At 36.2% G+C, this 16,700-nt stretch overlaps 2 protein-coding genes across 2 annotated transcripts; one reads left to right on the top strand and one right to left on the bottom strand.

Moving 5' to 3' along the window:
* Nucleotides 1-3,265: 3,265 nt before the first annotated feature.
* LOC111806626 (1-aminocyclopropane-1-carboxylate synthase 1) lies at nucleotides 3,266-5,783 on the top strand. Its single transcript, XM_023692000.2, has 5 exons — nucleotides 3,266-3,476; nucleotides 3,564-3,695; nucleotides 3,779-3,939; nucleotides 4,405-4,971; nucleotides 5,058-5,783. The coding sequence occupies exons 1-5, from the start codon at nucleotides 3,300-3,302 to the stop codon at nucleotides 5,500-5,502; spliced, it is 1,482 nt and encodes a 493-aa protein (XP_023547768.2). The 5' UTR covers nucleotides 3,266-3,299; the 3' UTR covers nucleotides 5,503-5,783.
* Nucleotides 5,784-11,597: 5,814 nt separating this feature from the next.
* LOC111806625 (1-aminocyclopropane-1-carboxylate synthase 2) lies at nucleotides 11,598-14,601 on the bottom strand. The gene is made up of 5 exons (XM_023691999.2): nucleotides 14,425-14,601; nucleotides 14,206-14,337; nucleotides 13,958-14,118; nucleotides 12,132-12,698; nucleotides 11,598-12,045 (listed from the first exon to the last, which is right to left on the bottom strand). The coding sequence occupies exons 1-5, from the start codon at nucleotides 14,599-14,601 to the stop codon at nucleotides 11,598-11,600; spliced, it is 1,485 nt and encodes a 494-aa protein (XP_023547767.2).
* Between the last annotated feature and the right edge of the window lie 2,099 nt (nucleotides 14,602-16,700).

Raw genomic sequence — 16,700 nt, 5'->3', positions numbered from 1 at the left:
AGAGACAATATAAACTTGTTTGAATGATTTCACATTCAAAGTGAGACAAATTTCTTTGCCAATTTTCATAAAGTTTACCATTTGAACGTTTAGAATCTAAATGTTTTATTCTTTTTCTTCGAGATGATATTGTATCTTTAGAAATAATCATTTTATTCATCTCCCTTTGTTTTAAGGATTAATAAACCTTAAACGTAAATTAATAACATTTGATTAGGAAAAATGTGAGATCCCGCATCGGTTAGGAGGAGAACGAAGCATTTTTTTAAAAAGGTGTTGAAATTTTTCCTTAGTAGACGCGTTTTAAAAACCTTAAGAGAAAACTTTAAAGAGAAAGCTAAGAGAGGACAATATCTACTAGCTGTGGGCTTGAGCTGTTCCAAATAGTACCAGAGTAAGACACTAAGTAGTGTGTCAACGAGGACAGTGAGTTTCAAGGGGGGTGGGCATCGGGTAGTGCGCCAACGGGGACGCTGGGTGTCACGATGATGCTTGCCCATGGCCGCATGCCCGTTATCGCCAAATCCGCTGCCAAGAAACGACGATTGTGACATTGGGCTACGAAGGGGGTGGATCGTAAGATCCCACATTGGTTGGAGAGAGAGGAACGAGTGCAACGAGGATGCTGGGCTCTGAAAAGGGGTGGATTGTGAGATCCCACGAACGGAACATTCTTTGTAAGGGTGTGAAAACCTCTCCCTAGCATACTCGTTTTAAAAACCTCAAGAAGAAGTACAAAAAGAAAAGCCGAAATTGACAATATTACAGTCATGCAAGTTAGGGAAGTGTTTTAAGCAGCCTAAACTTCATAGAGAATTATTAGTAATGTTCTTGCACAAGTATAAGTTGAAAAACTAATTCTATCAAGTGTGAATCCACACTCATCTTTCAAAATTAAGCCAACAAAACGAGAGTCATGCTTGCCTTCTCCAAATTTTATCACTAATAGTGTGACACTCAATGTCCCACTTACCATTCTTGGCCCCCACAACCACCTCCAAGAAACAATAACTTTTACTACCCAACCCCCAATTTTGGAACAAAAATGAGTCAAATATATGAACAATAACATCGTGTTTCTTCTTACCGACTCGGTTGAATATGCAACGTTTATAGTATACTTCAAGAAATTTTGAGACGTTACTCAAATAAAGTCTCTCACAAAAATAGAATATCTTTATACTAGTATAATGAATTGTCCACTTCGATTTAAATCCTCTAAAGTTCACTTTCGTAAATGGCTTAATGAACAGATTTATTAGGATCAAATTCAAAAGTTGAACGAGACTAAATAGATATAATAAAATTTGATTGTTGCATGAAGTATGCAGCTCAAAGATGATGTTTTGCGAAAAAAATGCAAACTAAGCATGAGTGCTTCTGTAAAAAAAAATGAAAAAGAAAAATATATATCGTACTATCAAAAACATTGTCCTTACTTAGACAGCTCAAAACTTTTCATATTCCTATATTTGTTTATATTGAAACTTTTTCCATTTCATTTGTTTAAATCATATTTGGTTGTTTAAATAAGAATACTGTAACAGTCCAAGCTCACTGTTAGTAGATATTGTCTTCTTCGGACTTTTCCGGCTTCCTCTCAAGGTTTTAAAATGTGTCTACTAGGGAGAGATTTTCACACACTTATAAAGAATGATTCGTTCTCCTCTTCAACTAATGTAAAATCTCACAAATACTAAACAATTGGAATTTATTAGGATCAGAATCAAAAGTTGAGAGATATAGTGGAAACGACCGTCGAGATTAAATAGATACAATCAAGTTTGATCATTGTACTAAATAAGTAGCTCGGAGATGTATACGAGAAAAGAAAGCGCACTATAAAAATGAGGTAAAAAGTGGTCGGAGTAGTATACAATGTGAGAGGTATGCAAATATACGTATTTCCTTTAGGTGAAAAAGTCCGAAACCACACCAAAAAGCACTCTTAAAAATGTGCCAAAACGGTTCTATCACTCAATGTCAAATCTTTCAATTCAAAAGCATGTGGGTATTGATTGCTGCTTCCAACGAAGCTTCATTCTCCTACTTGTTACACACACACAAACTCGTTGTTCATGACCAATTCTATCCCCTTTCCCATGTCATCCTCCAAACTTTTGACCCTTCAATTTGGTCCCCTAACCCTTTTTTTCATCACATGGGATGCAACCATTTTGATTTAGTCTACGACATTCTTTTCATTTATCTACTTACGCCCTCCGAGGGAACAGTTGGATTGAAAGTTCGACTTCTTAGCCTTGGAGATGAGAGAACCGGTACACTCCATGAATTACAAAATTTAAATCTCTAATCCTAACTTTGGAGCTACGTATGACCTTTGTATCTTTGTAAGAGCTTTTCTCAATGCTAACAAATATTGTCTATTTCAGCTGGTTACGCATTGTCGTCTGCTTCCCGATTTTAAAATACGTCTATTAAGGAGAGGTTTTCACACCCTTACTAGAAACGTTTCGTTCTCCCTCTAAATGTGAGATCTCACCGTAACTAGCTAGAGATTAAAATGTTATTATAGCTAGAGATTCAACCAAACATAACACAAAAAGATAATCATAGGGATCAACAAAATTCATAACTAGTTCTTATAATATGCAATAAAATTCAAATTAATTATGCATTAGAAGAAAATAAAAAAACAATTAAGATAACCCAAAAATTAATTTCCTTCTACCTATAAATCTATAATAAGATTCGAGTATTAGATTAAAATTATCCCAAATCAAGAACATAAATTAAGATCATAAACGTAATATATTTTAATCGAGAACGTAAATACAGGACATACAGATTAAGAATTCAAATATTTTGAATTATAATATGAATTTGATAGAAAATAAAACAAAAACTAAAAAATAAACTTAGTAATTATGATGAGATAAAAGAAGATTTTGTGACATGATATTTTTGTTATGTTCCAAATCTAGAGTATGCCTCCACACATGCGGGGTCGGGTCGGCTGTGTGTGTGGCTCGTCTGCTTGCTTGAATCACAACCCTCCACGCATGCAATTACGCCCTCCTTGACTCAAACCCCATTTTAACTCTCTCTTCCATTTTTATTATTTTTTCTTTAATTTTTTTCATCACTGTTTTTTTTTTTTTTTTTTTTCATGGTTTGAACTTTGAAAAGTTGAATTTTCTACACGTTTGATTTTCCTGGTAAGAACTTGATCTTGTTGGATCTTCCTCACTGCTTATAAATTCACTCAATTCTCTTCTTTCTTTCCTATCTTACAACCCAAAACCTCTCATTTTTAGGCACATCTCAACAACTTTCAAATGGGGTTTCATCAAATCGACGAAAGGAACCAAGCTCTTCTCTCGAAGATCGCCCTCGACGATGGCCATGGCGAGAACTCCCCGTATTTCGATGGGTGGAAAGCTTACGATAACGATCCGTTTCACCCTGAGAATAATCCTTTGGGTGTTATTCAAATGGGTTTAGCAGAAAATCAGGTTTGGTATATCGTGTTTTCGTGTTTTTCTTATATGACTTCACGTTTGAAAATTTCGCTAACTTTGTTTTTTTGTGAATTTCGATAGCTTTCCTTTGATATGATTGTTGACTGGATTAGAAAACACCCTGAAGCTTCGATTTGTACACCGGAAGGACTTGAGAGATTCAAAAGCATTGCCAACTTCCAAGATTACCACGGCTTACCAGAGTTTCGAAATGTACGAGATATGATATACTCTTAACTATATCTGAACTCAAAAGGTTAAGTTGATGGGTTATGATAAAATTTCTTTCTTGTCAGGCAATTGCAAATTTTATGGGGAAAGTAAGAGGTGGGAGGGTAAAATTCGACCCGAGTCGGATTGTGATGGGTGGCGGTGCGACCGGAGCGAGCGAAACCGTCATCTTTTGTTTGGCGGATCCGGGGGATGCTTTTTTGGTTCCTTCTCCATATTATGCAGGGTGAGTTCTTCTTTCATTTCCTTTTGTTCACTTTTCTTTAAGTCAATATTCCTTAGTCCAACCTGGAAAGAGAAAGAAGAGAGAGAAAGAAACCATTTGACAAATTAATAACTCTACAAATTCTCTTTGAAAGTTTGATGTTTTTTTTAAGGTCAAAACTTCAACCATTCTCTTGCAAAGAAAAAAAAAAGTCATAATTATAATGAAGAAAAAACTAGGCCATCCAAGTCAACCTTTTTAAATGCTAATAAAGTCAATATGCTTTGTAGGTTTAAAAAACAATAAATTGCTTAATCATTTCTTAAATTTTAATTAAACCCTTTTGACTTTATCATTACCCATTTACATAAATTAACAATTTATTGCTCTTTTTGTAGTAAAATTAATAAAAAAAAAGTTAGGTGTAAACGTACAGTATTATGTTATTGTAAAAATACTGAGAAGTGTTAGTATGTTGTTTTTCAGATTTGATCGAGACTTGAAATGGCGAACACGAGCACAAATAATTCGGGTCCATTGCAACGGCTCGAATAACTTCCAAGTCACAAAGGCAGCCTTAGAAATAGCCTACAAAAAGGCTCAAGAGGCCAACATGAAAGTGAAGGGTGTTATAATCACCAATCCCTCAAATCCCTTAGGCACAACGTACGACCGTGACACTCTTAAAACCCTCGTCACCTTTGTGAATCAACACGACATTCACTTAATATGCGATGAAATATACTCTGCCACTGTCTTCAAAGCCCCAACCTTCACCAGCATCGCTGAGATTGTTGAACAAATGGAGCATTGCAAGAAGGAGCTCATCCATATTCTTTATAGCTTGTCCAAAGACATGGGCCTCCCTGGTTTTCGAGTTGGAATTATTTATTCTTACAACGATGTCGTCGTCCGCCGTGCTCGGCAGATGTCGAGCTTCGGCCTCGTCTCGTCCCAGACTCAACATTTGCTCGCCGCCATGCTTTCCGACGAGGACTTTGTCGACAAATTTCTTGCCGAGAACTCGAAGCGCCTGGGCGAGAGGCATGCAAGGTTTGTTAAACTACACCATTATTATTTGTGGGATTGAAAAGCATTACAAAATGCAATTAATTTAAGAATGTATTAATCAAATTCAGGTTCACAAAAGAATTGGATAAAATGGGGATCACTTGCTTGAACAGCAATGCTGGAGTTTTTGTGTGGATGGATCTACGGAGGCTATTAAAAGACCAAACCTTCAAAGCTGAAATGGAGCTTTGGCGTGTGATTATCAATGAAGTCAAGCTCAATGTTTCTCCTGGCTCATCCTTTCATGTCACTGAGCCAGGTTGGTTTCGAGTTTGTTTCGCAAACATGGACGACAACACCGTTGACGTTGCTCTCAATAGAATCCATAGCTTTGTCGAAAACATCGACAAGAAGGAAGACAATACCGTTGCAATGCCATCGAAAACGAGGCATCGAGATAATAAGTTACGATTGAGCTTCTCCTTCTCAGGGAGAAGATACGACGAGGGCAACGTTCTTAACTCACCGCACACGATGTCGCCTCACTCGCCGTTAGTAATAGCAAAAAATTAATTAAAAACATTTTTCAAAATATTCATACCATTCATATAGTTTTTTTTTTTTTTTTTTTTGGGTCAATGTTGACTAAAGTTACGTATATTTTTTCCACAGTGGATATGATGTAAACTTCATATTTTTTGGTGGGATGGTGATAGATGTAATGTATTTGGTTTTTCCCTTAGGGAACTCATACTTATTTATTAATGAAATGATTGTGATTTATGAATTATAATTGTATATTTTTCTTTAAAAGTATTTTATTGCAAAAATAAATAAGTATTATGAGGAATTGTAATTGAATGGAAAAGGTATAGAGTCAAAGGGAATAAACATATATTTTATTTTTTCTTATGGAAGTTTTGTTCATACTTAAAATGTATTATATTTATGGAAACTTTATTGACTTTAAAGATTTGGGACAAAGGGTATGATATGTTCAAGTTTATTACGTTTGTTGGATTAGTCACTTCATTGACATTGATGTTTTTGTTGTCATATTTTGTCATTATTACCACACTTTTTTTGTCTAAAAGCAAGCTTATATTCAATGAGGATGCAAAAATACTTTATAAATGGTTTGTCTATGTTTGGGTCTCATAGATGCACCTTTATACAAAACCGTTCATACAAACAACCAAATTATATATGTCGATCCAGAAACGCTATATACAAAGTCAAATACTTTACTGACAAACTACGATCGTTCACCGTCCTATAACATCTTTTTCGAGTCTAACCATTCAATGTTACATCGTTTTTTTTTTTTTTGTTTGGTAAATACTTTTTCTTTTTGCTTTGTTAAATTATAACTTGGGTTTGTTATGTGCAATTTATCTATTTATATGCAGTTGACTTAGTTAGCTTGTATTGTTCTAGTAGTGAATGACTAGTATCTTGAGTTGAGGGGCTACCTCATAAAATCTAGTAGGACGACATGATAGCGTGGATCTGAATATTATTTATGGAAGGTTAATTAACATACTCTTCTACAAGACCATAAAGTCATACTAAATTTGGGGGAGTGACCTCGTGTACTTGCCAGCTAGTAAGTTACGTGTATGGTCCCTCACCCTCCCTCACCCTCTAGTCATTTCGACTAGATAAAGACACATGGTTGCCTTGACGTGATATATTATTTGGCCCAGGCCAAACTTGATGGTACAACTGTTGTGCTCCTACCACTAAAATAACTGATCTAGGTCACACATGGCTATTAGGTTTGTTAAGCTTTCTTAATCATCCTTGGATGCTTCGAGGTTTATTAGGTTTTCAGGATGTCTAGATTGTTTAAATCTCGAACTCTCATTTCTAGGAACTCTGGACTGCACCTCTAGGCTAATCTAGTTTATAGGAGCACTATGGTCCTGACCACTGATCTTCACTCACGATCCTAGGGTACTCGTTCTAGAATGGGTGTTAGAGTTAGAACAGTTTCACGTTGACCTAGGTCAGAACGTTTTCATTAGACCGAACACGCTAAGATCGTGAGCGACAATCAATGGTCAAGATTATAGTGCTCCTATAAACTAGATTAGTCCCAAGGTGCAGTCCATTGTGCATAGAAATGAGAGTTGGAGATTTAAACAACCTAGATGTCCTAAAACCTAGTAAACCTCGAAGGCATCCAATGATGACTAAGAAATCTTAACAAGGCTATTAGCAGTGTGAACGGTGTCATGAGAGCATTTGCCTCCTATCTTCTTCGGTACGTCATTAGCTCTATCAATGACCTAGGTCAGTTCTTTTAGTGGCGTGTCAAGTGGTAGGAGCACAAGAGTTGTACCATCAAGCTTGGCCTAGGCCAAATAGTATAGCACGTCGAGGAAACCATGTGTCTTTATCCAGTCAAAATGACTAGGGGACTTCTAAAAAAGGTCTCTGCACCATAAACTGATCCCGAGAGAGGGTGAGGGACCATACAGGTAACTTAGTAGCTGACAAGCACACGAGGTCGCTCCCCCAAATTTAGTGACTTTATGGTCGTGGAGAAGAGTATGTTAGTTAACCTTCCATAAATAATGTTCACATCCACGATATCATACGGTCGTATTAGATTTTATCACTATTGTGTTTGTATGCATGGTTTTGCATAAAGGTAGATCTGTAGCAGACAGTTTGCGTATTGGAATGGCACCGCCATTGTTAAGAAGGTGGACACCGTGTGGCCGAACTCTGATATGAACAAAATGAAGACAAGACAAGTGGACATATATAATCCCATGAACCAGGTTTGGACGTAAAACAATATAATGCCTGTCGTTTTCAGCTGCCCATTTCGACAAACACTCATCTCCATTGTCCAGTGGGTTCTCCTTATATTCAACAAAAATTTGTTTGAATGTTAAAGATAAAAATTTGACTTTTAAACCAAAACCGTGATAACTTAGGATGGTGTGATAATATTTAAGTCCCAATTTTCATTTCAATTTTAAAATTGTTTGAAAAAAACATATATATTTTTTATTAAAATAAAAGATAAAGGTTGACATCGAAATCTTACGAGATAATCCTTATCGGCGTTCTAACGAAATTAATACTATCATGGTCTTATTCTAAAAGTCTATGTCTTTTATGTATTGTTTAATCAAATATGAATTACTTGGAAAATGGGATCTTGTGTGTTTGACTTGAGTTTGAACAATTGTCAAAATGTTAGCTGTAAAGTAGTCGCCCTTCTCATCCATTTAGTTTAAAGGATGTTTCGAGTTTAAATTTTCTTCTCTCACTCCAAGGGAGAATCATCTATGTCATTATATATGCAAGGTGGTTTGATTATGATAGATAGATGTACATTTAACCTGTTAAGTAGGGGTCATGCGGATCAGAGATCTACTTTAAATGGCGTAGAAAATCCTGTTTAAACAGGGTCGGGAATAAGGATTATCATACTCTACCCTGCTCACTTCTTATGTATAAATATAGATAGAATAAATGAGAAATTTTATGGAAATGAAAATTGAAGTAGGAGGAAGGCGCAGGGACGGGTAAGACTTCCCCGTTCTCACGCTTCCCCATAAACATCATACTTCAACTTTGATGAAGTATGAAATTTTGTTTGGTGGATATCCAATAAGTCTCATTGCACTAAACAAAGCCAGGGAAGAGTTCATAAATAAGACGTAAAGTTGTGGTCTCCAACACGTAAAACATAGTTACTCCTCTTGATTTCCCATGTAATTGAGAATTTAGAGCTTTAGTGTGTTTAGACGAGGAAGATTGCTTTCACTGAACACTGAGTTGTTCCCTAAATCTATTTGTTACAACGAGGTTTATCACTGCTTAAGTGATGTAATTTAGGTTTTAATTTCTAGAAAACGTGACTATGTGTAATGTCAGACTTGTTAGGACTTTGAGCATAAGCTCTCATGTCTTTGATTTGAACTTTCTTAAAAAGTTTCATACCAATGGAGATGTATTCCTCGTTTATAAACTCAAGATCATTCGCTAACGTGGGACTTCCTTCCGATAATCCTCAACAAAACTCAGTATTAACTTCAGTTTGTTTGGTGAAGTGTTAGACCCTTTCTTTAATCACATGCAATCATGGTGAGATTTGTCTTTTCATAAAAATATTATGGCCTTATATTCTATTTCCAGTCTGAACAGAGTTGAATGAGTTGTACTTCTCTACAATCAGCCCATGCACACATACGAGAACCCACCAGACGGACTCATGTCTAAACAAAAGGGAAGAATCACATTAGAGGGTGAAGAAGAAACATTTTACACAAGTGCTCGGAGCAACAATACGTCATTTACCAAACATGGATATAAAAATGGTGACAAAGGAAGAAGCTATCAAGCACAATCAGGGAGAGCTCAGAAGAACGACAACAATAACTCTCAAGTGAAGAGATTTTGGGGTATTTACTACAACTGCGGAAAAAGGGCTACATGTCCAGAGATGGTTGGTCTAAGAAAATTTTTGTTGAAAGCAATGTGGCAACATCCAAAAAGGAGATGGAAGATAAATGGGATGCAGAGGCAATATGTGTCGTAGAAGAAGACGAGCTAGCACTTATGGTAATAAAGAGAGAACATATTGATTATGAGGATGACTGAATCATTGATTCAGGATGCTTAAACCACATGATTAACAATCAGAGTGGAACAATTGGATGCGGAGTGGCCCTCAGAGAATGAAGTATTTCAAGGCTTGGAATTCTTCCACAGAAGACGGGGGAGCAAACTGAAGAAATTCTTCCACAGAATACGGGGGAGAAAACTGTACACATTTTCTTAAATGCTGATGTGTCTAAATATCCAAGTGACACTAATGTTGGTGAGCAAGGAGTGACTCAATCAAGCGAACCTAGTGAAAAGGAAATGACACCTCAACGACTTAGATGGTTAGAAAGAATCCATAAGCCAAATCCAAAGTATGTTCAATATAACTATTTTAGAAGACAAAGTAAAGAGCTAGAGACGTATAAAGAAGCATCACGCAATACGGCTTGGCAGCAGACAATGGAGGAAGAAATTATACCCTTCGAGATAAATCAAACCTGGGAATTAGTACAAAGACCAGAAGATGTCAAATCCATCTTTTGCAAGTGGATTTACAAAATAAAGTGTATCCCGAATGGATGAATAGTGAGATACACAACTCAGACTGTAGCTCCAGGGTTCTCTCAACAATATGGACTATGATGAAACATTTAGTTCAGTGGCAAAGATCACCATCATATAGGTTCCTCCAGCACTTGTGGTAAATAAAGATTGGAAATTACGACAGATGGATATGAAGAATGCTTTCTTGCACGGAGAGTTAAATAGAGAGATCTACATGAACCAACCGAAGAAATTTGAGAACGGAGTTGGAGTCATTAGTCAGTACATACAAAGTGCAAAGAAACCTCATTTGGATGCGACTTGACGGACCTTGAGATATGTCAAAGGCACAATCATTATGATCGTTTGTATAAAAGAAGCGAAGACTACAAGTTATCCAGATACCGTGATGCTGACTATGTAGAATATCACAATACCCGAAGATCAAGCACCAGGTATGTGTTCAAGCTCGGTTCGAGAACAACTTCTCAGTGTAGCAAAAGAAAATCAACAGTATCATTGTCAACTAGAGAAGTAGAGTACAGAGTAGCGGTTGGAGCAGTTTAGGAAAGTACATGACTGAAACTCTTGATGAAAGATCGGCACAAGAAAATTGACTATCCAATACCACTTCATTACAACAACCAATCTGCGATTTGCCTAACAGAAAATTCGATGTTTCATGCTAGAATAAAACATGTGGAGGTGCATTACCATTTCGTTAGAGAGAAATTCTTGACGGAAGAAATCGAGATGTAGCAAATCAAGACAGAAATCAAGTGGAAGACTTGTTTACATAAAAATCTTAATAGCATTAGTAGACTCTCCGTTTTACACATAACCATTCAGCTTAACATTTCACAAAACATCCTCCTTGACTATGATAAACTCGCTACTACATGCATAAATTAATTAAGAATCGAAAAAAAAAAACTTTTAAAATATTTTAAAAAAGTGCCATGAACTTACATGTTCATAATAAAATTATTGAACAATTAAAATGGAAAACAAATCACGTAAAATTTTGATAAAATAAAAATAAAATAAGACGATATTTTGATCTAACCTAAGGGCTACAAAAATAACATGAATACTTCTACCCTAGCTTCAATCTCATGGCGTCACCGCGACGTCATCGTCCGTGAAGAGGTACATTGCCTTTACCTGAAAATAAAAGTAGCATGTGACTTGAGTATTTCTAGAAATACTTAGTAAGTAACCCCAGTCAAGAAATGCAGTAACCCCAGTCAAGAAATGCAATCGTAGTTAAAGACGTATCATAAAAATCATTTCAGAGTCTTGTCTCACCTTCTAGTATGAGCTATATGTACTACTTTAATGATTTTGACTGATTTTTAAATTTTAATTGTTTTCTTTTTTTTCTCCCATTTTTTAGATTTTTCTAAACATTTTTTCTCTTTTATATCGTCTTAAAATTCAGCAATCAAGAAATTAATTCCTTCGGAGCATGAGTGCTACACTTCATAGTTTTAAATATCCATCCATTCATTAATGAGCTAAAAAAAACTTATGATAATATCTTCTCAAACTCATCTTTAATAAGTTCTGGCTCTTACCAATGGCGAGTGAGGCGACATCGTGTGCGGTGAGTTAAGAACGTTGCCCTTGTCGTATCTTCTCCCGGAGAAGGAGAAGCTCAATCGTAACTTATTATCTCGATGCCTCGTTTTCGATGGCATTGCAACGGTATTGTCTTCCTTCTTGTCGATGTTTTCGACAAAGCTATGGATTCTATTGAGAGCAACGTCAACGGTGTTGTCGTCCATGTTTGCGAAACAAACTCGAAACCAACCTGGCTCAGTGACATGAAAGGATGAGCCAGGAGAAACATTGAGCTTGACTTCATTGATAATCACACGCCAAAGCTCCATTTCAGCTTTGAAGGTTTGGTCTTTTAATAGCCTCCGTAGATCCATCCACACAAAAACTCCAGCATTGCTGTTCAAGCAAGTGATCCCCATTTTATCCAATTCTTTTGTGAACCTGAATTTGATTAATACATTCTTAAATTAATTGCATTTTGTAATGCTTTTCAATCCCACAAATAATAATGGTGTAGTTTAACAAACCTTGCATGCCTCTCGCCCAGGCGCTTCGAGTTCTCGGCAAGAAATTTGTCGACAAAGTCCTCGTCGGAAAGCATGGCGGCGAGCAAATGTTGAGTCTGGGACGAGACGAGGCCGAAGCTCGACATCTGCCGAGCACGGCGGACGACGACATCGTTGTAAGAATAAATAATTCCAACTCGAAAACCAGGGAGGCCCATGTCTTTGGACAAGCTATAAAGAATATGGATGAGCTCCTTCTTGCAATGCTCCATTTGTTCAACAATCTCAGCGATGCTGGTGAAGGTTGGGGCTTTGAAGACAGTGGCAGAGTATATTTCATCGCATATTAAGTGAATGTCGTGTTGATTCACAAAGGTGACGAGGGTTTTAAGAGTGTCACGGTCGTACGTTGTGCCTAAGGGATTTGAGGGATTGGTGATTATAACACCCTTCACTTTCATGTTGGCCTCTTGAGCCTTTTTATAGGCTATTTCTAAGGCTGCCTCTGTGACTTGGAAGTTGTTCGAGCTGTTGCAATGAACAGGAATTATTTGTGCTCGTGTTCGCCATTTTAGGTCTCGATCAAACCTGAAAAACAACGTACTGATTGTTAGGACAAAGACTTTTGAGTATTTTTACAATAATACGACATTGTTCACCTCGTACCAAAAGGTTATTAATATATGTAAAGAACTGATATGAACCAAGAGACATCAATCATACACTATATTTCGATGAACATGGGAAGAAAATAGATATTTCAGTTCATGCCACATGTCACATTGAAGAAGAATGAAGTTTCATTTTTATAAATTTTGGGTGGATTACAATCTAGAAAATTTGGAGTTATTGTATTTCATTAATATGTTTTAAGGCTTTTTATTTACCTTAGATTATATTTACATAATGGTTAATTATGGTCATAAATTATGAATGTTACCACTCTTATAATGCCTTAAATAGTTTCATTTTGAGATTATACGAAGTCATGTATGTTGTATTTGTAAGCCGACTTGGAAAATATAGTAAAAGAAACATTTGTGCTTTCTTTAGCCAATGACTAAGTTTCTTTGTAATTCTATGTAGTTTAGATTGCATGCAGAATCATTCAAGCTCAACATGATCAATCTTGGTTGTGGAGTGATTCGAATTTCAAACAAGTGTTCTTGCCTTGAGATATTCGATCAACAAGGTAATCCGAATCTTACTTCCCTTATAGTGATTTTCTTATCATTTGACATCAGTTCTTTCCATCGGGTTGATTTTCATATCAAGAACGAAGAGCACAAGTTATTAGTTTATTCAAGTGGGTAATATTCAGTGAGATCCCATATCGGTTAGGGAGGAGAACGAAGCATTATTTATAAGGGTGTGAAAACTTTTTCTTAGCAGACGTGTTCTAAAAACTTGATGGAATGTCCGAGAGGGAAAGCCCAAAGCGAGGACAATATCTACTAGCATTGGACTTGGACTGTTACAAATGATATTAGAACCAGACACCGAGCAATGAGCTAGCGAGAAGGCTGAGCCTCGAAGGGGAGTGGACACAAAGTGGTGTGCCAACAAGAATGCTGGAGCTCGAAGGAGTAGATTGTGAAATTACACATCGGTTAGGGAGAAGAATACAAAGAAAGAAAGTATAGGGAGAAGACGAGGAGGTATGCCAGCAATGAGGCATGAAAGAGGTGGATTGTTTACTTGGTAGAATGGTTGAAGTTTGGACCCTCCCAAAACATACGACTTTCAAAGAGAATTTGTAGAGTTAATAATTTGTCAAATGGTTTCTCTCTCTATATGTAAAGTGAAAAGGAGAGATTTAAAAGAAAAAAAAAAAAAAAAAAACTTACGCTGCATAGTATGGAGAAGGAACCAAAAAAGCATCCCCCGGATCCGCCAAACAAAAGATGACGGTTTCGCTCGCTCCGGTCGCACCGCCACCCATCACAATCCGACTCGGGTCGAATTTCACCCTCCCACCCCTTACCTTCCCCATGAAACTCGCCATCGCCTGAAAAATAAAATATATATATATATATCATAATCCATCGACTTAAGCTTCTGAGTTTAGATATAGTTAGAATATCATATCTAGTACTTTTCGAAACTCTTGTAAGCCATGATAATCTTGAAAGTTGGCAATGCTTTTGAATTTCTCAAGTCCTTCAGGTGTACAAATCGAAGCTTCGGGGTGTTTTCTAATCCAGTCAACAATCATACCAAAAGAAAGCTATCGAAATTCACACAGAAACAAAGTTAGCGAAATTTTCAAACGTGAAATGATATAAGAAAAACATGAAAACACTATATACGAAACTTGATTTTCTGCTAAACCCATTTGAATAACACCCAAAGGATTATTCTCGGGGTGAAACGGATTGTTATCATAAGCTTTCCACCCATCGAAATAGGCTGAGTTCTCGCCATGGCCATCGTCGATAGCGATCTTAGAGAGAAGAGCTTGGTTCCTTTCGTCAATTTGATGAAACCCCATTTGAAAGTTGTTGAGGTGTTTGTTTTTGTGTCCCTAAAAATGAGAGCTTTTGGGTTGTTAAGATACGAAAGAAAGAACAAAATGGGAGTGAATTTATAAGCCCAGGGTCACGTTGAAACCATGTAAAAAGACAAGCCACAAACAGCCGACCAAGTCGTGTGTGTAGGAAATTGGAACAAAACAAAGAGTACGATGTTATAGATCCCCTTATGTCACCTTAGGAAAAATCGAACTTTCAATGTCACAACCCAATTTTTTAGGCTTCGAGACACAGCTGATCTACTTTTGTAGTCTCTCATCTCCTCTCAGAGTGGGCTTCCTCCATACACAATAATAGCTCCTCAATATACTACTTATGTAGTCTTTCGTCCCCTCTCAAAACCTTCATATTTATGTGTTTATACCGTTCTTGGGTCTTCTTCGATCTCCTAGTTCCGTTATGATTTGACTTCAGGTTCTTTTAAGAAAAATGTGCGAAATCATGACAAGATCAACATACTAAATTTTCATATGCTAATTTCTTCATACACTTTAGATTTTGAGGAAAACCGAAACCTAAAATGATCATTCACTCGGGTTTTTCGAGGGTCTCCAAAATACTAGGAGGGGCAAAATTCTATTGACTTTGACCACACATTTTTTTATTTTCTACGATTTTATTTTATATTTTTTCGAGCTTCTAGAAAACATTCCGAGCATCATTCTCTTCTACTGTATTCCTAAATTCGATCTCTAAGGTTTTCAATAAAATTCTGGAAGCTTGATCGTAAATGAAAAATTCGAGAAAATTAATTCTCGTTGGGGTTCAGATGTTTAATCCAACTGCACTCGTGCAATAATACATTTTCAACAAAAATGGGAAAGTATGAAAACTTCGAAACTCTATAATTAGATGAAGTCGAGAAGTATGACAATACATCATACAAGTACAAATATATCCTATTTCAATGATACCTAATTTAACTTCTTATGTAGCGTCCCAAGCTTTCTTGAGTATGGGGGCGAAAGAAAGGCAATATTATTGTTCACTCGTTCGAGGTGTGCATGGTTTTTCAACTTTTACGAAGTATCCATGCTCGGAATTTGAAACAATTCTGAATCTGAATTCAGCACATGTATGTCTCATTATTCCCTTGCATCTCCTACAAATGGTCACGTTTAGACAATCCCACAAACCAATATGAATCTCCTAGCACGCTTTTTCTCGCTCAAATAGAAAACTATCATATTAGCCGATAAGAAAATGATAAGAAACAAATAATAAATATTTAAATCGATGGGCTTGACCACGAAAAAGTTGGCAAAGAAAATAATTAAATCATACAACAAAACCCAATGGACTTCTAAACCAACCTCACGTTCATTAATGGATTGGCACCAAAAAGTTGAAGGAGATGAATTTTGGGGAAATAACATAATTTCAAAATGAGTCGAATTAAAATAAAAATTGGCTTCTATAGGAAGATGGTCGGTGGGATCGACTGGGATCGACTATTTTGTTTGTTTATGAACTTTTAGTGGATCTAGAAATGTAAATTGATAAACGGAAGAAAATAATGCATAAGAGTAGCTGTTGAACGATGAATGAATAAAAACGATTAGAATATTTGAGAACGAAAATAAGAACTTCCATTTAAGAGTACAATTAGTAGTATGGTCGGTGGAAAATTGTTAAATATAATGATGTCAATACAATGTTAACATTTTGTTGTTATGTTCAATTCATATAAAAAGTTAAAAGGTTCGAAGTTTGTTTTAAAAAAGTTCAGCTTTTCGTCACTTTTACTCAAATGTGTTGAAACGCTTTTGTGATATGTATGCATTAACGATATGTTCATGAGTTCGTTGTTACATTAAGACTTTTGTATGTTTTGGGATTTTGAGTCTCAACCAAATCAATTGGTCAATCGCAATCAAAGAAGATTAATAAATTCAAACAAGAAAATTCAATAGGGCTTCTAAAATCAAACCCACGTTCATTAATGGATCGGTACCAAAAAGTCAATGGAGATCGAATTTTGGAGAGATTTTTGTTATTCTTCGTCTAGATTCAAAAAAAAAAAAAAAAAAAACACAGATTCAAAACGAGTCGAATTAAA

This window comes from Cucurbita pepo, chromosome 12, assembly GCF_057944985.1.
Source record: "Cucurbita pepo subsp. pepo isolate OVF chromosome 12, ASM5794498v1, whole genome shotgun sequence".
In the NCBI taxonomy this organism is placed as follows: Eukaryota; Viridiplantae; Streptophyta; class Magnoliopsida; order Cucurbitales; family Cucurbitaceae; genus Cucurbita; species Cucurbita pepo.
This window is presented reverse-complemented; position numbering and strand designations above follow the sequence as displayed.

What these genes read in the sequence shown, in the direction of transcription:
- LOC111806626 (XM_023692000.2), top strand. Translation starts at nt 3,300, where the DNA reads ATGGGGTTTCATCAAATCGACGAAAGGAACCAAGCTCTTCTCTCGAAG. An exon ending in TGGGTTTAGCAGAAAATCAG is followed by an intron (nt 3,477 to 3,563) that starts GTTTGGTATATC and finishes GAATTTCGATAG; the next exon opens with CTTTCCTTTGATATGATTGT. An exon ending in CTGGGCGAGAGGCATGCAAG is followed by an intron (nt 4,972 to 5,057) that starts GTTTGTTAAACT and finishes AATCAAATTCAG; the next exon opens with GTTCACAAAAGAATTGGATA.
- LOC111806625 (XM_023691999.2), bottom strand. Translation starts at nt 14,601, where the DNA reads ATGGGGTTTCATCAAATTGACGAAAGGAACCAAGCTCTTCTCTCTAAG. An exon ending in TGGGTTTAGCAGAAAATCAA is followed by an intron (nt 14,338 to 14,424) that starts GTTTCGTATATA and finishes GAATTTCGATAG; the next exon opens with CTTTCTTTTGGTATGATTGT. An exon ending in CTGGGCGAGAGGCATGCAAG is followed by an intron (nt 12,046 to 12,131) that starts GTTTGTTAAACT and finishes AATCAAATTCAG; the next exon opens with GTTCACAAAAGAATTGGATA.